Source organism: Copadichromis virginalis, linkage group LG2 (genome assembly GCF_057382275.1).
Source record: "Copadichromis virginalis isolate Kocher_CV1m ecotype Utaka linkage group LG2, C_Virginalis_male_GT1.1, whole genome shotgun sequence".
Lineage (NCBI taxonomy): Eukaryota > Metazoa > Chordata > Actinopteri > Cichliformes > Cichlidae > Copadichromis > Copadichromis virginalis.
Window position 1 is genome coordinate 33,708,064 of NC_140619.1, and position 25,479 is coordinate 33,733,542.

General features: G+C 39.9%; 2 protein-coding genes across 8 annotated transcripts in view; one reads left to right on the plus strand and one right to left on the minus strand.

Annotated features, from left to right (window-relative positions):
• On the minus strand, positions 1-9,948 carry LOC146717801 (zinc finger protein ubi-d4-like). Of its 4 annotated transcripts, none has more exons than XM_085431168.1 (11): positions 9,865-9,948; positions 8,125-8,285; positions 7,707-7,814; positions 7,365-7,555; positions 7,163-7,255; positions 6,263-6,347; positions 5,636-5,770; positions 4,867-4,998; positions 4,526-4,638; positions 1,738-1,819; positions 1-1,564 (listed from the first exon to the last, which is right to left on the minus strand). In XM_085431168.1, the coding sequence occupies exons 1-11, from the start codon at positions 9,894-9,896 to the stop codon at positions 1,479-1,481; spliced, it is 1,218 nt and encodes a 405-aa protein (XP_085287294.1). In that variant the 5' UTR covers positions 9,897-9,948; the 3' UTR covers positions 1-1,478. The 4 variants fall into 4 exon arrangements, with proteins under 4 accessions (XP_085287294.1, XP_085287288.1, XP_085287300.1 ...); XM_085431162.1 differs by having other exon boundaries at positions 7,365-7,558; XM_085431174.1 differs by lacking the exon at positions 5,636-5,770 and having other exon boundaries at positions 7,365-7,558.
• LOC146717802 (high-affinity choline transporter 1-like) overlaps positions 9,944-25,479 on the plus strand; it is a 25,378-nt gene continuing 9,842 nt past the window's right edge. For 2 of the 4 annotated variants that reach the window (XM_085431151.1, XM_085431158.1), the window contains exon 1: positions 9,944-10,043. The gene's annotated coding sequence lies outside the window, so the exon portion shown is untranslated. Of the gene's footprint in view, positions 10,044-23,888; positions 24,033-24,743; positions 24,775-25,479 lie in introns of all 4 variants that reach the window. The other 2 variants (XM_085431154.1, XM_085431156.1) reach the window with 2 other exon arrangements.

Here is a 25,479-nt window from a genome sequence, read left to right on the forward strand (position 1 = left end):
CACATTATTAAAGGTGATATTTTTCATTCAGGCTAAATTGGCTTCAATACCAAAGAAATGTAAAAATAAAAATAGTACAACAAAGTACATCATTATACAAATACTCATAATGGAGGTTTGACATATCAGAATAATCAAATAAATCCAAACATGTCACAGTCATAAAAAAAATAGAAAAAGGCAAATACAGTACAGAGAATGCATTAGGAGCTAGATATTGAAGTGTTTGCTATGCTGTAGAGTTTACAAAATTCTACTAGAAAACTCCCAATACCAATGGAATATCAGATAATACAAAATGAAATAAAATACAAACAATACAATGTCAACAACAACAAAAAAAATAGAGTGTGACATGAGAGTGTGTGTGCGTTCATACGGGTGCAATTTGCATGCAAATCTGCCTCAGTGTGACAAATGATGAAAGCAGCTACAGTTTGTGAATGAGTGTGTGCCACTGAATCAACAGAAATGGAGTGTGAAAGGATGATGTCACTGCTAGATGAAGTTTACAAAGCAAGCAAAATAACAGCTGTGAGAACAGGATGCTACTTTATCCTAATTAGTTTCATGTTTCTGACGTCCCGGCAAAATCAGGTTTTCTGTCTGATGGAGAAAGATGAAAAAAAAGGGGAAAAAGGGCTTTTGTTTGATGAGCTCAGCCTACAGCATATGGTCTTTATGTAGTGTTTGGTTGAAGTAATGGAGTGGAGGTGAAAGGTAGCAAATACAAAAACTTTTGTGCAGACTCAAATGAGCGAGTGATGAGCTGCTGTCGTGTGATGGCGGACCTTGGCACTGACCGGGTCCCTCTCTGGAAACTTCCTCAAAGGATAAATACTCCGATGGATCAGACAAAAGCACACATGCCACTACAAAAGCCAACTAGTAACCAGAACAATAACAATAATGATAATAATAACAATAAGAAGAAGAAGAACAAGAAGAATACTCAACCGTTTACTGTATGTTGTGACATTTTCCTTTTGCTCCTTTCGGGGAATAAAAACAGATCATTCAGCAGAAGAAGAACTGTGGTGGGTCGACACTGCACACTGTGTCTTTGAGTGTGAGGGGTGCAGGTTGTTAGCTGTGGTGCTAATCCGTTTTCTCCTAGGAGCTCCCATGGAGACAGCAGCTACTATGGTTACTGTATGCGCTGTGTCTCTGGTATCTGGTGTGTAACAGTCCAGGAGAAAGTGTGTGTCCATGCTGTTTGACGGCAGCCCTCGGGGACTCTGCAGGCAGGTTGGTAGTGACGGTTTGATCCCCGTGGTTGCTGATCTGAGGTCTGTTTTGGCTCTGTTCCCCCCTCCCCCTTTGGCCGCTGAAGATATGAAAGACTTCTAAAGCTGATCTGCAATCCGGCTCAGCTACATCAGGACCGAGCCTCGAGCTCCGGACTGAGAGGTGGTCTGACGTTTCAATTCGGGGTGGGATCCTGGTGCCTGAAGGGGGTGGAGTCCACCACTGTGTTGTCACTCAGGGGCGGAGCTCTGGTTTTGCTGGTATATGGAGGCTTTGTCCTTCAGCAGAGCCAGGCACAGGTGGCAGCTCCAGCTCCCTGGAAAACAGAAGCAAAGTGAGACAAGGCTCGAAGTGATGGAATCTCGGAGCAACTTGGCAGATACCAGAAGGCCACTAGCTGTTGTATTAGTCACATTTTTACAGCTCTCTCAGTTGTATCTAACAACTTCCTCTGAGTTTGCTACCCTCTGCTGTAAAGTGTCTGCTTACCCTCTGGTGGTTCAGTCATGGGTGGAGTTAGACAGTACATGTGGTAGCCTCGATCACAGTCATCACAGAACAGCAGCTGGTCCTACAAATACACAAAATTTCAATTTACTGATGAAATGCTCACCGCTCACGCTTTTCACTCCCCTAACCCTCGGCATTTAATAATTAGTTATTATTATTCATCTCTGGCTCTTCCACCGTGTGTCTTTTATCCCATGTTCCTCCCCTCACACCCAAATAGGTGATGGCTGCCCCTTCTGAGCCTGGTTCCGCAGGAGATTTCTTTCTATTAACCCTTTACAGCCGATCGGAGCGGGCACGCTCTGTTTTGCGTAACTATTTTTAATTCCCGGTAGCTCTGCAACCACTTAAGCTAGCACAATAATTTTTTTTGCATATGAAACTGGAGGAGTTGTACTTACATCTTATGCCATCAGCTTGTCCTAGGTCACAGTTTCCTTCCACATATAGCTTTGCAAAAACTGCATAAAAATCACTTGCAGCAACAAAAACATGATATTCCAGAAACACGCTTCGCCGATCCATCAGCTGTTTGTAACACTTCCTACGTCCATCAGCGCGAACTATCACATGACCGCATGACCTGCCCGAAACCGGAAGTGACGTCATTTTGCGGAAATGTAGTTTTTTACGATCGGGCCCTTATGAGCTTGTGTTTTACTTGTTATGTGTTTTAAAAAGTTATGTTTGAGTTTATGACTTTCTGTGTCGTTTCTGGGATGCTTAGGACTCATATTGCACTGCTGGAAATAGTTTATTTTGATGCATATGCTGTTATTTTGCAAATTTGCACTATAATATTTATTTTCGTTTTTCCTGCAGTATATAAAAATTGGTGTATTTCAAAAATAAAACTATGAAGACACTCAAAATAAATTTCCTGTGGTGGGAAACTAGTTTGTGTAACTTTTTTGTACAGTTTTGAGGGATAAGCCTCTTAAATTTCTCTAACTAGAAATATATGTTAAAAAAACAAAAACGATTTTCAATTTTTTTGTAGTTTATTGCACTTTTTTGCAATTTATGTAATTACTATGCACCTAATGCAGACATATTATTAAAGTTTGGGCTATAATGGTTGTATTGATGTATAGCAACTTGAAATGCTCCCAAAAATGGCTCCACAGCATGTAAAAATATAATATAAGCTCTGGCGAACTTGGTTCTATGGTAGGTCTTAAAGGGTTAAAAGGAAGTTTCTCCTACCTACTATCACCAAAGTGCTTGCTCATAGGGGGCTGTCTGATTGTTGGGGTATTTCCTATAGTACTGATGGTCTTTACCTTACATTGTAAGGAAGAGACACTGTATGAAAACTGAATTGAAGTAAGGAGGAGCAAAAGGACAGTTACTCTCAGAAACAGTCTCAATTTCTGTTTGTCAAAATAAGCTAAAAATTAATTAATTAATTAATTAATTAATTAATTAATTAACAGACTTAAAAAATACTGGTGACCACCAGTGCTACCACTCAGAGGGTTAGGGTACCCCTTCCTAGTAGATAAACCTATGGTATCAATTTTAAAATCCTGCATTACATTGTTCTTGCTTTCACATTAACAAGATTTTCAGGAAACTTGACCTCACCAGGATTTCAACTGATCCGAGATTTTTAATAGCCAGCCCTAAGGTATCAGTTCGAAGCTCGTACATCACCTTGTTGAGTTATCAAGAAGAATATCCGATATCATTTTTATATGATTTTCTCTTTAATTGAACTATGAAATTCCCCACTCGTAGGACTAATAAAGGTATCTTATCTTATCCAATTTTTTAAAATCTGATATCCAAAGATACTGTTTATTTGGCCCAGTATGTTATGCTGGTGTCAAGACAGCAGTTCATCAATAAAGAAAATAAAGTTAATCACACCTACATGAGCCACTATAACAACTAATATGCCTTTGTTGTCCCTCTCAAACTCATTAAACACACTAAAAACAGAGTCGGGGGGACTGCAAGTCAACAAGCTGAAACTGAGAAGTGATGTTGCACTGTGTCTGTCCCACAGCTGTGACGCACAGAGTGGATGTTTGCTCATTAAAACAAAACGATTTTTAAAAATAGAAAGTTTAAGTCAAATAATATACCTTTACAATTTTCTACCATATTCTTAGTAAATCTTGCAGTGCATAGTAAATAAATATCTTTTTACAATTCTGGTAAAAGCAGCCAAAAAGGCAGTCAAGAGATGCTGGCTCCTTCCCGTGCCTCCCACTATATCAGAGTAGAAAGACATTGTGAATGAGATTTATGTAATGGAAGCTATTATGTTTTCAATAAGTCTTAAAAAAAAAAAAAAAAAAAAAAAAAAAAAGAGCATTTTTGTCAAATTATGGAGCAAGTGGGTCAGTTTTATTAAGCCTCTGCACCCAGACTTTGTTGAAATTTCTCCTGTTTAGAAACTTAGAGTGCCTGTGAGTGCCTTATCCCCCTTTAAACCCTGTGACGGATGTTTTTCCTTTGCTCCCCACTTGTTCTTTGTTCTCAAAACGTAAAAAGATAAAAGTGGTTTATATTTGGACATCCTGTTATTGACACACTATGTTGTACTCCACTTCTTGAAAATAAAGAATTTCAAAAAAAATAGACAGTCTTATGTGGATATGGTCAAAAAGAGAAGAAAGGGGTCACAGGCAGTTTTTTTTAAACTTGTAACCACTACAGATTAAGGTTTTGGGGAACATTAAAAAAAATAAAAAAATAAATAAAAATAAATAAATAAATAAAATAAAATAAATAAATAAAAATTTTTTAAAAAGCTCACATCATTCTCGGAGGTGCCACAAACATTGCAGCATTTGCACTCGATGCACTGCCAGCGATAGGTCTTCACCGCAGCCATCATCACTGGTGTGAACTGCAGGCACGTTGGGTGGCCTACGCAAAGGAGACAAAAAACCCCAAAAACACACACACAAAACAGGTGAACAACAATGAAAACTGTGAGGAAGTAGTGTGGAAAGACCTGCAGGCATCATGATACAGAACATTTTAAGGTTTAAATGGTTGTCTCAAGAAAGACCAATTACACCAAACAGCAGATAAATATCTGCTTTTAACTATATGTGTGATAACCAAGCCTAAAGGGACACAATGCGTTCATACCTGAGCGACCGCAGTCTGAACAGGATACCAACTCTTCTGATTGGCCGGTCTTCTGGTTTAGGGTGGAATCTCCCAGACAGAAGTCACAGTAATCGTTGGGCAGTGCCAGCCCATTGGGACCCTTCTTAGTAGCTGTGCAGGAAATAAGTGAAGAAACTATAAGAATCTGAACGTATGAAGGAAAGAGAACACTGCGCTCTTCTCCCAGGTAAGCAGATCAGCATATACAGCTTAAAAATGAAAGTTCCACATTTTCCAAGTACAAACCTGTTTGTAGCAGGCCTTCCAAAAATAACATTCATAATTATGATGCATTGAATTATGATTGAAACTTAAGTATGAGTGACAACTCACAAAACGCACTTCTTTTTATGTATATGATAACACGATTTCGCGTGCACAAAGGAATTTTTTTTTTTTTTTAAAAGCAAGACCATGGATATGTTTGGGGGTTTAAAAACAGCAGACAAAGGAAAAAATAAATATGGATGATATGCTTTTAAATAAAAAAAAAAAAAAAGGGGGGGGGGGGGGGGGGAGCCAAAAGTCCCAACTGTGCAAGCATGTTTCAATCAGGAATGCCTCCAAATTTGGGATCTGAAATAATGAAAATCAAAAAATGAAAAGAGCAAGAAAAATTAAAAAAAAAAAAAGAATGAGAGAGAGACTTCCCTTGAACAAACACACACATGCTACACAGCATGCAACCAAACCTCCCTCCCCTCTTTCTCTCCATCTCTCTCTCTCTCAGCACTAGAGAGTGACTCACTCTTCTGCTCCTCAGGCTGGCGAGGAGTGGGTGGTGCCTCGATCTCCTCGCGGTCCTCGCCCTCCTCCTCTGCCAGGTGAGAGTGTGTATAGTGGTAGCTCAGGCCAGGACGGTTCTTGTAGCGCTTCCCACAAACTGACACACACACACACGTTCATACAAAAGTGTTATAGTTGTGGCAGCGAATTTTAACTACCGTCCAAAAAGGCCCAAGTTGGAAACAAGGTGGGCGTGCACCTTTCACCACCTCAAAACCAAGTAAAAGAAAAAACATTAAAAAAAACTAACTTCATTTCATATGATTAATTGTTGACGGACACGCTAGTAGCAGACTCATACAGCGAAGGAGAGCATTTGCACAGTGAGCTGGGGCCAACAGGAAGTTACAGAGCACACGAAGCAGTATCTCAGGGATAAGAGAGAGAAAAGAAAAAAAAGACAACGCATCCAGGCGAGCAACTTTTTCAACTTCTGCGTCGTCAAACTTTAGTTCCAGGTGGGATCTTTCAGATGACTCCATGCATGGCACAAGGCTCATCTTTGTCTTTTAAGAGGGGAAAAGCAAAAGCCTCTCTTGCTGACATGCATGGCGCACACAAACACGTTACACAGAAAGCTAATACTCACTGTCGCAGGCGTAAGGTTTATCCCTTTCCTCCAGCGCTGCAGCTGCGGCCTCCGTTTTCTTCTTGCCATTCTTGTCACTGCGGCCCTGAACAACAAATTGCACAGTTGAGACCAACAAACAGACCAACTTAAACAACACAACTTACTTTGCATACATCACCTTTAACGGTTTTGAAAAACAATGAGAAGTAAGTGCATTTCTGACAATTGGTACAGATCAAAATGTTTTGGGAAATGAAAATGAATTGAACATTTTGTGAAATTGGTTCACTGGAGAAATCAAAATTACAAAAATAAACTCTGACACAGGAGAACCAGCTGAACAAGAAAAGCCCCTTTCAGATAAATATGCCTTTCGATAAGAGTGTCAGCTTCATGTATCAAAAGCACAATGGCCAACCGTATCTGTGTCTGAATGACAGAACAGTGTCAGTCAATCAGACTAAAGAAGCCAGTGATGTTTCATATTGTATCTCTGAAGAGATCAAACAATATCCATGGAAAAGAAGTGCGTTTAAGAAAAACGTTAGATTGAGAACTATAAGCATTGCAACTTAAGTAGTAACTGTAAGCACTGTTGTTGTAAGTTGTTTTAATTCAGTTATCTATCAACTATCACTGTTTTAATTATGTAAGACAAATGATGAGCTGATTAATCAAATTAACTGTATTATTAAAAATGACAACATTGAAAACACATTACGCTGACTGCAAATAAGACAAAGGATGACTTGAATTATCAGCAGCTCATCTGGTCACGTTTTTCTTTTTGTTATTGTAAAGATTTCTTTATTTCCTGTCAGAAAGATGTAACATCAAATGTCGGCCAAGTTAATATTTTAAACATATCAGTTTAGACTCACAGTTGGCAATCCATCAGTGAAGAAGCAGAACACTAACCTTGGACTTGCTCTTCCCTCGCCTCTTGGGGGTCTCATCCTCAAAGTCTTCGTCATCCAGATCATCCAGGTAGTCATCATGGTCCAGCACTCTCTACCATAAAAATAACAGTCTAATTGCTTCTGCTTGTTAAAAAAAAATAAAAATCATTTGTGCCATTTTTGACAAAAAGCATCAGCATCGAGTCAGCTTTGGGTCTGACCTTACGGATGCGCCCAGAGGATGTGGTGGTCGTTGATGTCACAGGAGGCTCCACGGTAGCCGGATCATCCTCAGGGCCTCGAACATCTGCCACACCGCTCCTCCTGTCAAGGGGCTCTCCTTTCAGCAGGGCCTCCAAACTGCTGCCATCCACTGCTCCCAAGGCATCGCGCTTCAGACCCAGCTCCAAGTCTGCTACACAAACAAAGCAGAACAAAAATGCATACAACCACTACAAGTGTAACAGATAAACCAGTGTATAGAAGAAAGAAAAAAAAAAGAAAATAATTAAACTTATGGAATGTTTATTTAAATGGAAAAGTTGTTTCATCAGAGGTGGTACCTGGTTTGATTGGGGGAAAGGCCAGACGGGGATCCTCAGGGGGATGAGAACGCCGTTTCTTTCTCCAGCGACGGGCTGGGTAGGTGTAGAGCTGCCCTGGAGCTACGCCTGATGTGACAGAGAAACACCAAAAGCTGAAGTATATTTTAGTGAGATGACATGCTACACCCTGTATATCAGTTACAGAGATCATCTAAGGAGCTTGGAAAGAAAAGTGACTGGACTTCATCAACCTCTAATCCAAGAAGCTTCTTCAGTTCTTTGGTTCTTCAGAAGCTTCTCGGATAAGAGGTGAAATGTCTTCAAGAAACGTAAGGTCGTCCAGTCGCTTTGCTTTCCAAGCTCCTTGGATTACTATGACCTAGATGACTGAGAACCTACAAATACTTAAAGAAATCATCCAACACTACTTCGATACCTGCACTTCGGTGTCTCTTCTCCATCCAGATGTAACAGTTTGACTGGGCTACACCAGTCTGAGAGTCCAGGAAAGGCATAAGGATGCTGCGCTCGGCACACAGACGAGCATTATAATTATGACACTGCTCCATGGCATCTCTGTAATACTGCTCTCCAAGCCTGAAAAGTGGAAGTTGGACACTAACAGGTCAAATAACACAAATCAGAACAGACTATTAATAATCAACACTGAAGAGATAAGTAAAAATGTATCAGCAGCACCAGCAGTCCTTAAAATGTCTATGTTTAACTGTCTCATTACATTTGTTGTCACAAATGCTTTCGTGGTTTCCCTCCTTGGCTTGCTTTAGCTCAGGTATCCCTGCACAGTCAATGGGTGTATCTCTAGCTAAAACTATCCAGAGCTCAGAGCCAGGCACAAGCTAGCAGCCTCAGTATGAGCAAAAGATCAATGCAGTTATGTGAAAAATTATGCAAGCAAGTGAAAAAGATATAAGAGTTATCTGGTTACGTTATTAACATACTGCAAACAACACACAGCAGAGCATTTTATTTTCAGTAATTTAAGTGAGAGAAAATCCTCTAATTAACTTCAACCTGGGGGACATTTTCAAGTTTAATCATCTCTTTATTATGAAAATAATTTGCATTGAAAAAAAGGTTCAGTTTGATTAATATATCCTGAGTTATAGTTCTTAGAAAAAAAAGGAAATGGTATTGGCAGGTCGCAGTTAAGGGAAAAATCAGCCAAGAAAATTGCAATCAGTGCTTCTCTAGTACTAAACCTTTTTTTCAGCTGCTATTTTTGTTACTTATCTGCCAAGCAAATTTTAGCTGGGTTTAACAGCATGACTATGCTCTGTAAAGAGTCGAGATAAAGTGAATTAAGACACATAAAAGCTTATTTTCACTTTAAAACAGTCTTTTTTGAATGACATGCAGCTGATACATGACTGTGCTATCACACAAACCGGCCTTGCTTGAGCTGCACAACAAAGGAGCTGTGAAATTACTGCAAACGGCACTACCGAACAACCTACTGCGACTTTGCTCGCATATTTCACCACAAACGTCTCTTCTACTGCTTTGCAATTACATCACAATTTAACTATTTTAACAGTAGTCAATGTCGATGTATCTAAAATGAATAATTAAGGGTTACTGCTCTCCTCATAAATCCACTATTAATTATGTTGAATCACAACAGTAAAACGATGATATTTTCTGTCTGGGGTCAATGTATTTAATTATTTACTTACGGGCGACACCAAACCAAGCCTAGTTTCATTTGAGCACTCAGCATTATCAGTAACGGTGGAGGGTGTCAGAACAAAAGGTTGATTGTTAGCGACTCTCGTCACAACAAAGCGCCCGCCAACCTGACAGGTTAAAGGAAAATTAACCCTCTTTCATCTGCGTGCGACTGGCTACAAACAGTTTAAAGCTTTTACACGTAAAACCACTTTAAGTACAATTAAGACTTGCTGAATTAGGCTTAAACTGAGGCTGAAATGCAGCTCCATAGCAGGGTTGATTCCCTTATGTTTCCCCAAAGCTAACAAGCTAACAGTAGCACGGAGGATAACGTTATCCTCTTGGGACAATTATCGTATTCAATACTGAAGATGCGATGTGCAATTTTTCTGCGCCCTGCCTTTGAAACGATGAATAATTAACTAAAAAAGCGCCTCTGTGCGGCTGCTAGTTTAACTCTCACAATAAATAAAGGTAAACTTACACTTTAACAACACTGTCGACGGCCGCCGCCATATTTGCTTATTGCGGTTGTGTGATGTGCCACTGCGCCTGCGCACAGATTCTGGAAACCGTTATTGCCTCCACCTGGTGAAAAACACGAAATGCGCATTTTACAACAAACTTCTCCGCACTTCGGTTCCGCTACACAGCCATATTCGGGTAAGAGGAGTCATTTGTACTTAAGGTGACTTATAGACGAAAGAATATGAAACATGAGCAAAAATCTGATGCATAAAATACTAATAAGTTTAGAAAATGTGCCATGTGTTGAAATTGTGTGTCTAGGGTTGCCAACTCCCTGAAAAATAAATAAGGGACACCTCGTGGCCAGGGCCGGGCGGCCCAGTGTGGTGAATTTTCTAGCTCTTTTTTTGTGTGTGAAATTATTTTTTTAACCATTTGACTTGAATTTGATTTAAGTAGATGTGTATTCTTTGTGATATGAACACATGTGAAACAAATGATCATTTAGCCATTTATTTTTTAGCTCAAAATGACAACATTAACACAATAAAACAGGTCTCCTTCTTAAACAGAAGCCTGTCATGCTTAACTTTTGAGAATATAAGTAAATCTTTCTTTAAAAGAACTCTGTCCTGCTTAACTTAAAATAATAGAAAACAATAGAAAGAAAAACATTCTTGTAACAGTGCACATTTAGTGCATTTAGTACAATTGGCTTAATGCTAATCAGCTGCTCCTGTTTGTAAACCCGCTTGTTCCCATGATTACGCATCTTAACTCATCATCATTATTCATCTATGTATTACTTTTATGTATTAGTCATCAATTTGTTGTAATCATCTATCCTTGCAGTTGTTTATTACACAAAATAAGTTATATTATCACACTTCTGGCCACATAGCGCTGATATTCACTGCACATGCCCATATTAACTTTTTCCAGCCAGGTGTTTTCCTTTTCCCATTTTTCCCTTTCTCTGAACAAACATTGCTGCTCTAACGCTGGGCTTACACTGTGCGGTTTTAGGCCCATTTTGAGCCGATTTTTGAGTGATCGGACCGATTTTGGCCTTCATCGTGCGTCGTGTAGTATACGTGGGGTAACGAGAAGTGATTAACACCTCACGACCAGCTCCCGATCATCAATCGCTCGTGAGGGTGTCACCACAGCCGCTCACACTGCTCGCGCGCAAACACGTAAACGTTGGTGTAAAAGACGGAGCAGCACGGCTGTGCAGCGTGTGATCTGGACACAAGCAATGGAGGCACACAACCGTGAAAATAGTTGGATTTACATTGCTGCTCAATCACAGCTGCCCGATCAATGTTTTTCATTAGCAATTTAGCAAAGTTGATGGTGGTGGTGTGTCTGTGTGAGTGAAAGACGGAGAGAGAGAGCGCGACAGATTGTCTGTTATAACCTTCATTTTATGGAGGCACAGTGTGAGCACTCAGGTCGCATCAGAGCATCGGGCCGTATAGTGTGAGACCCTGCATCGTGACCTACCAACTTCTAACCCCTGCGAGTCAATCGTGCAGTTTGAGCAGGAGCTGAATAACGTGACTGAAAAAATCGCACAGTGTTTGCCCAGCTTTAGGTGTACTGTCGTCCGAGACTTGCACCGCAGTGTCGGCGTTTGTTTCCCTGTTGGCCATGCTTCTTGTTGTGGTCATCTGTTGTCTTCCGGTATTTTCTCCGTAAGCGACCTTTCCTTGACCAATGAGATGAGCGGTAATCTGAATTGTCATACTCGTAAGTGTGCTGTCAGCTCATTGGTCACAAAGCAGGAGAGGGGCTGGGAATTATGTTTTCAAACAAACCGTTAATTCCATTAAAAGTTATAGACTACTTTTGATTCTCACTGTATTACGGGACAAAGTGCGTCCCTTATTAGCTCAATACGGGACGTGTACTTTTGTTTCGAAATACGGGACGATTCCGTATTTTAAGGGACGGTTGGCAACCCTATGTGTGTCTCTCGACGTTTGTTTGGTTTGGGGGGGGTTTGGTTTTAGTTTTGTTTTTTTCTTTTTTTACTACAACCAAAGTTCAAATTTGTCAACAGAACAAGCATTTATATTTACTGTGAGACAGGGTTGTCTACATCATTTATTTTCAAAAGCTTCTATGCCAAAGGGCAAGCCAACATAACAATGCACACCTGAGTTAATGTGTGCTCAAAATAACTCTTGCATCATAAAATCACTGGTCATTTTAATGGCATTTTTCGACATTGGTAGCATCTGATTATAGCCCGCCCCCTGCCCCCCTATATTTTTTTTCTTTTTCTAAGAGAGTCCATGGACTGTTTGATAAGGCCCTAGACCGTTTGTTGCAACAAACGGTTGTGGAAAATTTAACAATAACCTGCAACACATCCAGCGAGCTTGATTTGAAGTGGGTTTAATAAACACATCGCAATGTGTAGAGAGCACCCCAGTGAAACACTAGGACCATCTCTGAATTGTGGCCACCGCCCTTACATCTTATATACAGGGACACAGACAAAGAACATTCCACAAACTCTTACACGTTGATAAGCAGAAGGAATCCCACTATCTGTTTAACGTCTCCCATTACAATGGCCTCACTGTGTTAACTGTTACGGATTCAAATATTGGGGATGGATACAAGAGGAAAAACCACAATAACAACACTGGTCCGGCTGGGTTGAGTCAAATGATGATTTTAATGATCACACGCGTGGGAGATGGACACCGTACCCAGACAGCATCAGATCTCAAAATGGTGGAGCATTGATCAAACTCTTATAGCCTCTAATGGCCCCACCTTATCATAAAAGCCTAAACATTCACATGCTTTCTCTCACACAGCGCCTAAGCTACAACCTTGGCTCCCTGTTTATCTGCTCCTGCTGAGATGGGGCAGAAAACTCCAGTATGTTCTATTCTCTTCTAATCAGACAAATAAGGCGATGACTTTCTGCGAACAGTATTTCTTATAACTCAGCAGTATAATGCATCATAAAACAATATCATTCATTCACAATAAATCAGCAATCTAATGTAATGCAAATCAGTTTAACAAATGCAATAGTTACCACCTTCTTCTAATTCAGGAGAATAATGCAAACTAAAACTACATAATAATTCACAATCTTTAATTAGGGGTCTAACATGGCATAAAATAATATTATAATCCCACACTCCCCCTGATGAGCTCTTTAGAATAAAGAGCTCACCTACACCCTGTAATCCAGTGTGGCCGGGTTCATTTCTTCTCACTCCTGAGGCCCTTTGTCCCCCTGTTGGGCGAATCATATTTGAGATGACCTCTGTGTTTGCGCAGTTCAGATGAAAGGAAAAACTATTATTACAACAATAGCAGGTACAGTTGACACTCCCCAGTCCTCCCACAGTATTATTTTGGTGCTACCTTATACCCTTCAGACGTACTCAGACTAGAACCTCTGTCCAAGGAGCTTTTAGCCTTTATTTTATTGCTGCAGCTACCAGTGCCTTCCAGTTGGGTGATCCTCTGCTCTGTCTAACCCTCAGGGGTTAGACAACCCTTCAGTTGTTGCACAGATCAGGGGATTATTCTGCCCCGATTTCAAACAACAATCTGTGTGTCCTTGGGTCCTCTGTGTCCTGTGTATCCCCCAGAAAAAGGAACAGGAACGTGTCCCCCTTTGCCCAAGAGCCTCTCGAACCTCGTTGGTCTGGTGTTCCTGGATTTCCGCCAACCCCTTCATGGTTATTGCTGTGTTTATGGGATCCATCCTTTTGAGGTGACTAATCGGAGCCCAAACGCCATGACACTTGGACCCAGTTGGTGTCTCGGCAGTCACCGTGTCTGTCTCTGCTGCGAAGGATCCCCGTATATCTGTGACCTCGTCTGGTGTCTGTTCCTTTCTCTGTAAGAGACAGAAAACCAAAACACCTCTCTTCCTAGCTCTAATAATCTAATGTTGTTATCTACTGATCTTCTGGTGATTCAGAATTGGTTTAAAATATTCAGAATGTCCCAGGGACTTATTCTAATCATATCCTATGTGTGTGTAAGCGTGTTTGCATTTAGCCCTCTGCACTCAAGGCATTTCCTACACTTTATCAGTCCGGACCATCACGCCGAACGAAGCTTATGACCTTCAAATGACCGAGTGCCAACTCATTATAAGCACATTTGCAAGGTGTGTCTGAAAATTATTAAAACCACTAATTTTAACAAAAGACATCAAAAACAAATTAGCCATTTTTAATCCTAACATTTGCTCCCCAAAAATCATGTGTTTGCTTCCGCCTACTGTCCCACGGTTTCCTCTCCAGTGTGGTAGTCAGCTTCTCATGAACACAGGCATTTTATCTTCTAAACGCTATTCAGTTCATTTCAATAATTAATGCTTAAACATGGAAATAATGATTTATGCTTCTCACTGATTCTCTAAAAAAGTCCGGAAACCTTTTGGGACATTACTAGCCTATGTTTTACCATACCTAAGTTATTAAAAACACAAATGAAGTCATAAAAATGTTCATATAATCCTTGTTTGATGTTAAAACTCAACTTCCCCCCCTTTTTTTGACACATTCCCATGTGTCAAATCAACGGAGCTAGAAAATTAAAAGAAAAGGTTAGTGACCTCATATCTTAGAAAGTATGAGACCTTCTCCTATCCAGTGTCATTGCTCCAGTCCTGTCATCCTGTGCCAGGGAATGAAATCAATTTAATTGTCATGTTAGATCTGTTCAACTCCTGGCTCCGCCCAGAGCCTGCGTCCGCAGAATTGCCAAGAAACAAAACCTGTATTAATATGAACTTGAATATGAACTTGTTGACACAGCAAAGGAACATGCTCTCCTTCTCGAGGACAGGCACTGACTCCCACTTATCTCCTGGAGCCAACTGTCCCTTATGGAGACACAACATTGCAGCTACAAGGTTTTGCAGATTGTTAAGTTGATCTGTGTGTAATGCTCTGAATCAAGTATGAAATATTAAATGAATGTTGTTTAATCAACTGCCACTACTTAAAAGTTAGCAAAAGACATAACTGAATAAAAGATCACAAAGAATAGCATGATATCAGTGTTATGTAAGCGCGTGCGGCCTTCCATGCCCAAAGTCACTCCAGTCCATAGATCAGCCAAACATCGCGTTGACTGTAGCCTTTAACCCTTATTAACTTGAGCACAACTCTATAATGAGCAACAAACTGAAATATGTATAAAAATGATCATGGTTACACCTGCAATGAAAGATCATATGATTATCCAGACACCTGTAAATAGAAGATTAACCTGAGGTTATAACAATCACCGTAATACAAATGTTAATGTAATGTCAAAAGCTTCAATAAATGATCAATGCAATGCTTGTTATATGATTCTGATGTAACAATAATGCTGATGCTAAAATAACAGTAAAACACCCCCTTTTTATCCCGTTTATAAACTTGACACAAACGTTTATCCATGCCTCTTTTACTTTTATTTCCCCCTGTTTTCCCCTCACTGACCATAGCAGGGGAATCTATGTTTTGATTCAGCCATGAATGCAGCTCACCTGATTCATCACTGAGCCCCACCGTCACTGGCGTCTGACAGGGTGGCGCTGCATATTCTTCCTTTAATGTCACTATTTTCAATCTGTTAATTAGAGTGCTTAAACATGAAGTAGACTACATCCACAACAAGTCAATACAGCTGTAAATGTGGCCAATTATCAATCTATTACCAATCAATAACAAAAAATAGCTTTTATTTTATGCATGCTTTTAGTCAACCACTCACCCAGAGGATCTCCAATCCCAGAAAATTCCTTCTCCTCATTTAATGAGTCTGTCCTCCTTCCATGCCCTGGTAACTGGTCCATCCAGAGCCATATCATCTCGAAATATACATACAACAAGCCAAACCACACGTTGGTCACACCAACCCTTTTCCGCCCTGAAGATGTCCAACATGGCGTCGGACATCTTAGTCTGGACTGTCAAAGGTGACTTTAACGCTGACTGTTCCGACAATCCATTTTATAACATTTCCTGGTCAGATTTGACAATCTCTGCACCAGGGTTTTAATAGTTTTGCAATTTTCATTAGTTTGTATTTTTATTCAGCTTCGACTTCAGATTTTCAATTTTATATCAGTTGTAATTAGTTTTTACCAATTGTTTGCTAGTTTAGTCTAGTTTTTATTTTCTGAAAATCCTTAGTTTCAGTTATAGTTTTAGTTGTTGACAAATTTAAGTTAACGGGTCCAACCGAAGAAAGTCCAACTTTTTTGTGATCAATTAACCAGTATCAGCCTCTAACTGTATCTGGCCTAATCCCTAAAGTCCCTAACTCAATTTAACAGTGTCCAAAAAAGCGCAGATACCGTTCCAAACGGTAAAGTGGTGCAACCACTAGTTATTCTGGAGTGCCCCAAGCTCCACAGTGACCAACTGACTATCCCTCAAAGAGGACAAGGCCTAGACGTCCCCGACCTTGGCAAGCGTTACCTCTGAGCACTGCGCTTCTTAGCAGCCTCTAACTGCCGTCCTATAATAATTTATAACACTTTGAAACAGCAGTCAACTCCTCGAAACAAGAGTATGACTGAGGCAGGTGCAACTTAGTGTTCAATGGAGCCTCTAACTCACAAAATGACCAATTCCCTACCAAACTACTTGAGCCTCTAACTGCATTAAACACTTAGCAGCCTCTAACTGCATTAAACTCATGAGATTTTTTCATCAAAATCAAAACAGGCCTTCTCCAGTAACTTCAGTGAGTAGACTTTAATTTAATCATGTCCAATTTGGCACACTTTGGAAATAGATTCAACAGGTAGTCCCTTACCTTTGTATAAGCCGGCTTATGCCCACTCACGTCAGACCACTGGCTCGTGCCTGTCCGTTCGACAACCTCGGACCGTCCAAACCTCCAACTTCCACCCCAATACCACAGGACGTGCCCCCAAACTGTTACGGATTCAAATATTGGGGATGGATACAAGAGGAAAAACCACAATAACAACACTGGTCCGGCCGGGTTGAGTCAAACGATGATTTTAATGATCACACGTGTGGGAGATGGACACCGTACGCAGACAGCATCAGATCTCAAAATGGTGGAGCATTGATCAAACTCTTATAGCCTCTAATGGCCCCCACCTTATCATAAAAGCCTAAACATTCACATGCTTTCTCTCACACAGCGCCTAAGCTACGACCTTGGCTCCCTGTTTATCTGCTCCTGCTGAGATGGGGCAGAAAACTCCACTATGTTCTATTCTCTTCTAATCAGACAAATAAGGCGATGACTTTCTGCGAACAGTATTTCTTATAACTCAGCAATATAATGCATCATAAAACAATATCATTCATTCACAATAAATCAGCAATCTAATGTAATGCAAATCAGTTTAACAAATGCAATAGTTACCACCTTCTAATTCAGGAGAATAATGCAAACTAAAACTACATAATAATTCACAAACTTTAATTAGGGGTCTAACATGGCATAAAATAATATTATAATCCCACATAATGTTCCACATGCATGTAAACTAGTGACAGGAGTGCTCTTACTATAGTAAAGTGAGAAAGTGATATTACTATAACTAATGTGATATGATTAAATATGTGATTAATAGATGAGAAAAGAAATCTGCCACCACATTCCACCCTTTGTGATACCACAATTAAGAATTAAAAATAATTAAGTATCGCATAAAAACACATGGAAATTTCTTTTTTGTACATCAACACCATTGTGTACTCAAAGAATTCACAATGTGCATCTTCCCTATAGTCAGAAGGAAACAACAAATTCACATTTTATGGTCATCTTCTCTCCATCTAAGTCTCCACCCTTTGTTCGAAGGATGGAAGTTATATCATAAAAGAAAACACAATATGAGATGATATTGATCATCATTATCTGCAAAGAAAACTTCAACCTTAGTTACATCAAGCTGCTCTCTCATAAAAACCCATTGTTAAGATAAGGAAGTTTTTCAGTGTGTGATATATCTTCCCACTTTATAATTAAATCTCCCAATTTATTAACTGTTTCTGTAAAAGACCCTCATCCCCCATGTTATTAGGGATTGAGGCACACATGCCTCGCCAAACATCACACACAATCCTTTGTGCCATTTGCTTTGCCCTGTCCAGATGTTTGCCATCAAGGACAGTGAATATGTCTGAATCTGTAGGTACCACAAACATATACTAACACTGATGTTAGTGCTTCTCGAGTTTTAAAGTAAAACCCAAAAGTAGCCATGAATTTCCACACAGCCAACATATATCAAACACTTCTGAGCTACATTTTACAACAGAATTATAGCTCTTTCCTCTCTGTCTATGCAGTGTAGTGTACTCTTTACTATTGTAGAGCCATCAGCCCGTTTAAAAGGTGTAAACCTTCTCAAGGGCATTTACAATTATCTTTACTGTTCCTACACCAGTGATTGGGGAAACCAAAACAACCACATTTAACTCTCTAAACCTCCTCGTTTAGGTGCTTCCAGCATGTTTGAGGTCTATCAAAATCCCTCAATGAAATGTGATGAACCAAAAATCCTATCTTTATGGTGTCAAATGTGTCAAAATTGAGTACACATGTCAAAAGAACTCACAACTGTTGTTACTATGTTTACTCAGACAATGAGGGCCTAATGCACTTACGCATCAGGAACTGACATGTGTTGCGAAATCAGTTTCACCCCGGTTCGTTTTATTCCTCGAAACTTCCAGAGACGGCACCGGAACTCAGTAGTTATTTCACAAAACCTTTATTCATCTTCATTTAAGCATGCACTTCTAGAAGGGAAGACGAGGCCGATGTCCCTCTGCAAAATCTTCACCCCTTTGTTAGTTACAGCCAGCTTTATAGAGGCGACCCTATCATAAAACCCCCATGGTGTGCTCCAAACTCTGTCTGTGTGTATGCACGAGCACATGAGTGCCTGTGTGTGCGCGTACCCGTATGCCTATGTGAGCGCACGTGAGTGAATGTATGTGCGTACCTGTATGTATGTGTGAGTGCACGTGAGTGACTGTGGGTGCGTAACAGTTAAAGCACTGTGGGTGTGTGTCTCTATGTACGTGACTCCCTGCCGGTCATAAAAGTCCATCTCCCTTCCAGACCACAGTTATCCAGTTACAAATGTTGAGACCCCCACCCAGGTATCCTCTGGGGAATTTCCACTCAGCATTAACTCCTCTTTGTCTTACTTCTACAGTTCAACTGGGGGAGGGTCTCCTAAAATCTACTCCTAAGTTCATGACACAGTCAGGCCTTTATTTATATCCAGGGCAGTGTCACTGTCTCACAATTCTATATCCTATCTAACACATTCCTAAACTCTAAAATAAGCTAAACATTCCTACACATGCTAGATAATCAATCTACCTACCCTACAAAATGCGCACAAGTTGCTGTAAAACTTGCATGCTATAACTACTCCAATCACTTTTACTCATGCTCAGAACTCTAACAGAGTTTGTGATGTTCGGAGAGTCATGTAAATGCATGTCATTTATAAAATGATTATTAACGTCACACCAACGACCACCTTAACTTAAAAACACACTAAGCTTTCCAGGGAAACTGATTGGCTGTTTAAGCAGGTGTTATCTGCATTCATTCGCTGATCCCTCTTAGGTGCCACAGAGTCTCACTCTTCAGTCGCTGAGTTGGAGCTTGGCACTCCCTTGTTGGAGGAGGGCGCTCTTTTCACCCCTCACCCTCTCGTTCCAACGCAGCTTTATGGTTATTGCTGTGGTTCTGGAATCTTCTCATGATGACTAGTAGGGCCCCAAACCGCACGACCTTTGACCTCAACCACTGCCTGGGCTGTCAGCTCTGCTATGAATGGTCCCTGCTTCTTGCTGGGTCTCTGAAGACTTCTGATCAGCACCCAGTCTCAGTCAGGAGATTCCACCCTTGGGATGATTTCTTCCAGCAATACTCTGGCTGCTGCACCTGTATCTCTTTACTAGGAGGAAAAACTTCTAACCATTTGGAAAACATGTCAACCATCATCAAACCACATTTTTCTTTCAGTTCAGTGAAGTTTACTTATAGATCATCAAAGCCTTATCTGAACATGGACTTAACCCCCCTGTAGAGGTTTAATACCTGTACATGAACTGTTAATCCCACAAATCACAGTAAAAAGCCATGGACAACATCAGGGCTTCTCCTCCGGAGTAATTTCACTTCAGCCCTGTAACCCTGTGTTAAAGAATAAAATCAGCATTAATGTCATCTTCCTGGAGCCTGCATCCACACCACAGTTACCTAGAAACCAAAATCGGTGAGTAAATACAAACTTCACACTTACAAACAACTGTAGGGTCATAAGAGTAATAAGGCATCCAACACCACTTACAAAAGTGCGCCATATGCAGTTTATTTCCCCCAAATCATTAAAACACTACTGTTACCATAATTTGCCCAAATCATGGATCATCCCATGTGTTTAATTAAAACTACTGTAACCAGTAACTTTTCTTAAGTAATGTCACTCACTTGTTTTCACACTTTGAGCTCAACACCTTAAAATGAATAAAGATATGATAATGAGCCCCACACTAAGATGTTCTGTAATCACTACACAACCTGCTTCATTTCACTCATGTCTGCCTGTGTGATGCCAGAACCCTTAGAGAGGAAAAAAAAAAAAAACATTAGCCAGTGGTGTGTCCTCGCAGGTCGGGCCTGGATCAACAGATTCCAGAGGTGTTGCTGTAAATCATGTGGTCAACCTTCCTAGTCTGTGAAAGGAGTGATACTGATTTTAACACAGTATGTGTTTCACATTGAATACACATTTTCCCCCTGTAACATTTAACATTTGATTGATTGATAATACTTTATTTATCCCGAGGGAAATTGGGTTAAGGCTGCCAGCTGTGCCAGCGCCATCTTACCCTTCCAACCATACATACATTACACAAAACATCACATGGGGAAGACAGGTCAGAGAGGTATAACAATGGAAAATGCACCACATGAGGAAAGATAAGGAGAAAAAAATAACTCTCTTGTGTGTGTGTGTGTGTGTGTGTGTGTGTGTGTGTGTGTGTGTTTGTTTAATGGCTGTGTGCGCAGTGGAGCTGCAGATTCAGCAGAGCATGTCCTTAAACCTGCCTTTCCTTCACATTTCTCTGTTTATGTGTGACATATTTAATATCATTTTCATCACTACTTATTAACACTTTCCCTCTCTTATTCTTCTATCCACATTTTAACACATCTCTTTCCATCACTCTTGGTTATACACACACACACTTCTCTTTACTGCATTCCTCAGTTTCTACACACTTTATACTGCATGTATTCTTTCCCATATTTCTGAAAGAGAAAAGAAAATCATGCAACCAAAACCTGGATTTGATCCTGCACTTACCACTGCAACAAGAATACCCACTTGAATACCCAAACTGAGTTTCTAGGAACCTGCACCCAATAATTGCAGCTGTAAGGAAGCGAGGATTTCCCCGTCGGTCCGATAGAAAAAGTCCTCCCAAATCAAAACAGCTCACCGTTGCAGATCCTTTGCAGTGCCTCTCTTGGTTCTTTTAAAAATTCCTGCATGTGTGATTCGGTGAAGCATACCCCCCGGTTCTCCCTTTTTGAAAACAATGGTGGGACTGAGGCAATTTTACCTCAGGGTGGCCAGTCACCGCGTGCCCGTGATTCAGCAAAACTCACCGGAGGAATCCTGCCCGACAACGCCAAATTGTTGTGGAAAATTGAACAATAACCTGCAACACACCCAGCGAGCTTGATTTGAAGTGGGTTTGATAAACACATTGCAATGTGGAGAGAGCATCCCAGTGAAACACTAGGACCATCTCTGAATTGTGGCCACCGTCCTTACATCTTATATACAGAGACGCAGACAAAGAACATTCCACAAACTCACACGTTGGCCCCTCTCACGGGGGAGCTATACCTTCTCCCTCAGAGAGAATTATGACCTTGTTTTCTGCTTGGCCGTCACCTAAGGATTTACATCCCTGATACGCAGAAGGAGTCCCACTATCTGTTTAATGTCTCCCATTACAATGGCCTCACTGTGTTAACGTTCCACATGCATGTAAACTAGTGACAGGAGTGCTCTTACTATAGTAAAGTGATATTACTATAACTAATGTGATATGATTAAATATGTGATTAATAGATGAGAAAATAAATCTGCCACCACACGGTCTAGGTGCATCTGGTTCAGATATAGCGCTTTCTCAATGAAAGAAGCCAAGTTTTTTCAAAGGTTATTAGGTGTGCCAATGGCAGTTTAGGGTCTGACCAGTTTTATTTGGTCTGAGGTCTGTTTACACCCTGAGTAAGGCTCAAGTTGTCTTCCTGAAAGCGCTGTAACTGAGTTCAAGGATGCAATTCCACGGTTATCTCCTTCGATGTCATGTGCCAGCACAATGCAGAGCACTGTTTACGAACCTGGATACAGTGGCTCCCCTGAAAAAAGCCTGAAATCTTTGCTTGACTCCCTGGTATAACTGTGCCTGGCAAACCTGCGCCTTAAAGCAGATAAAACGTAAGCTTGAGAGGAAATGGCATCTCATTAAGTTAGAGCTTCATTTAGCCTGGAAAAAGAGTTTGCTGCCCTTGCAAAAAGTCCTGGTTGAAGAAAACAAGAACAACCCCAGGTTTCTTTTCAGTACTTTATCCAGGCTGACAAAGAGTCAGAGCTCTGTTGAGCCAAAAATTAATTAAACGTTAGCTTGCTCAGTGCAATGTTCAATACTGTTGATCACAACATTTTATAACAGATTATAGCATGCTGTAAGAATAGTAAAATAATAAATGTACTGTGCTGCAGTGGGTTGAATCATATTTATCTATTAGACTCTAATTTGTTCATGTAAATGGAGAGTGGAATCTTGGAGTCATTTTTTTGACCAGGGTATCTCCTTTATTTTGTATAATTTAAAAAATGTGTTTAATTATTTCTAAAATTAGAAACATCCTGTCTCAAAACTAGTTAATGAATTTATTACTTCTAGGCTGGACTACTGTAATTCATTAGTATGTGAAATTAAAATATTTTATCACAGTAATGCTGACTTAAAAAAAAAAAATAGTGACGGTTTATTTCAGCATGTTGGCATCACAAGTGAATAATCTGATAACAAAAATATCATCACAGCCAAATCAACATACCCAGTGTACTTTACCACTCAGGCTTTGAGCCATCAGGCAAGTTTTTATGTTGAACCCTGCCCAATAAATGCCCCTGACATAGACTTAACTCCAACTCTGACCCTCAAACTGGCTTTTGAAAGAGTATAAAATATTAGGGTCAGCTAAAAAGTTGTAAGTTTGGAAGATTTATTGTACATCATGGGTCTAAATAAATTCTGACACCAAATATGCTGACAAGAGAACTTTTTGTTTATGTGTATTTTATCTTTAGTTTATAGTGCCAGTTGACGTCAGTCACACATGTAGCCTAGACAAGCAGTTCGTGAAAAAGCGGGAACAAGGTCATAACTGTTCTTATTTCAAAACAATATTTTTACATATTTATAATATTTATACATAAACATTAAGTGAATAGGGAGTCTGTAATCTGTAGATATAACAAGGGTTACCGTGTCCACAAACGGGTTATCATAGATACAGTATGTAAAGTAATCATATTTATACTCTTATTAAATAGACTTCTTCACTGATGAATTAAAAATTCTGAGCGAATTACATGATTTTGAAATCATGTGGCATTCTGAAGAATGAGTGCTGCTCTTTTATGTTTTTTGCTAAAGCACAGGATTTTGATTGCACTGTAACAATGTCTATATTTTAGATTGCATCGCAACTTTTGCAGAAGTCAAGACTCTAAATACTCCTTCAGCCACAAATCCATTAGCTAAAAGTTGAAATTCAGTAAAACCTTTATCTGTCTCATTTATTAAATCTAATTATTTCCTCTATTCCTAAACAGGCACTTTTTTCTGCCTGGAAATGATCGTAAATTGCTGGTTCCTTTGAGGTCTGTGAGGAATGAGAAAACCTGTCCAGCCGTAGATTTTTTTTTTTTTTGTGTCTTATCTACAATAGGCTCAGCCCCCTGTGCCACAAGAAGGCTTAGACTGGTTATGAGACAAACCGAAAACAAAACAGTCAGGCAGAGACAATAGGAACGCAGTCCTGGAAAGGATTCAGAAAGGTACCAGAATACCCACACTGCCACCAGCTAAGCAGGTAATTAGTGTTTGACTTTGATTTTCATTGCTTAAACCTATCACAGTTAGCAAAAGCTTCTGTCTATATTTGCTGCAGCTGTTGACTGTAAATCAACTAAGCTGGTCTGATAAAGCAAGCGTGTGTTTTAGTTTGGCACTTACTGGTGACTAAGATTTAAAACAAAGTAAAAGTGTAAAAGTTTACAAATAATTGTCACTGTATCACTTTTTAATCTACACAGAAAGGTCACTCAGATCAGGTTTTACTGCTGCATTATCACATCTATATTATGCCAAAATGCCTTTATATGGATTTTATAAAATTATTTTTAATAGCTTTCATGACAGTTTGTAACAAGTTTTTGTAACAAGGTGAAGGTAATGCTTTACATGTTTACTGTTCCCAGTGCTTTTCCTTGAACGCAATGTTGGAGAATAATTAGATATATCCTTATGAAATAACTACTTCCCACCTAACCAGTACTCTAGATCAGTTAGGTGTTTTTCAGTTGCCAAGGCTTTTTGTAAATTATGTGGTGTTCACTCTGTTTTCTTTTTTTGTTGCCTCTATGATGGTGTGATAAAGAGAGGGAAATCAAACAGGCAGACTTTACACTGTTAAAACTTCCTCTGAAATAAAACAAGATTTTAGAGCTGTGAACTTTGTTCAAAGATGTACCTCTTAATGACTCCTTTTATTAATAAATGCAAATTGTTATTTTTGTTCTAGCTGTTACTGTGAGCAGGCTCTAATGTGATAGGTGAGTGAATCTTTTAAGGTTAACAGAGTTGAAAGAAAAAATGCACCCAAATTGCTACAGGCAGGCTATGGCTAATGTGGGCAAGGCAAGGCAAGGCAAGTTTATTTGTATAGCACAATTCAACAACAAGGTGATTCAAAGTGCTTTACAGAGACATTAGAAACAAGAACAAATAAAAAGCATGATTTAAAATTGATTAAAACAAGCAAATAAACAAACTAACTAATTAACAAACAAACAAACAACAGTATATAAAATCAAAACAGATAAAATCAGAACAGTAGATAAAATCAGTAGTTAAATGTAAGTTTTGAAATTTAAGCTAAAAGTGTGGATTTGGTGCTTTATTCAAATGCAGCTGAGAACAGGTGAGTCTTCAACCTGGATTTAAATAAACTGAGTGTTTCAGCTGATCTGAGGCTTTCTGGGAGTTTGTTCCAGATATAAGGAGCATAAAAGCTGAATGCAGCTTCTCCGTGTCTGGTTCTGACTCTGGGAACTGATAAAAGACCGGATCCAGATGACCTGAGGGATCTGGATGGTTCATACTGGGTCAGGAGGTCATTGATGTATTTTGGTCCTAAACCATTCAGAGCTTTATAGGCCAGCATCAGAACTTTAAAGTCTATCCTCTGACGGACAGGCAGCCAGTGTAAAGACCTCAGAGCTGGACTGATGTGGTCCACTTTTTTGGTCTTAGTGAGG

Bases quoted from the DNA above. Each gene is read 5' to 3' on its own strand.
- LOC146717801 (XM_085431162.1), bottom strand. From the start codon at position 9,896: ATGGCGGCGGCCGTCGACAGTGTTGTTAAAGT. The intron at 7,256-7,364 runs GTCAGACCCAAA...TTTTTATGGTAG, and splicing joins CCTCTGGGCGCATCCGTAAG to AGAGTGCTGGACCATGATGA. The intron at 5,771-6,262 runs GTGAGTATTAGC...TGTGTGTGTCAG, and splicing joins TAAACCTTACGCCTGCGACA to TTTGTGGGAAGCGCTACAAG.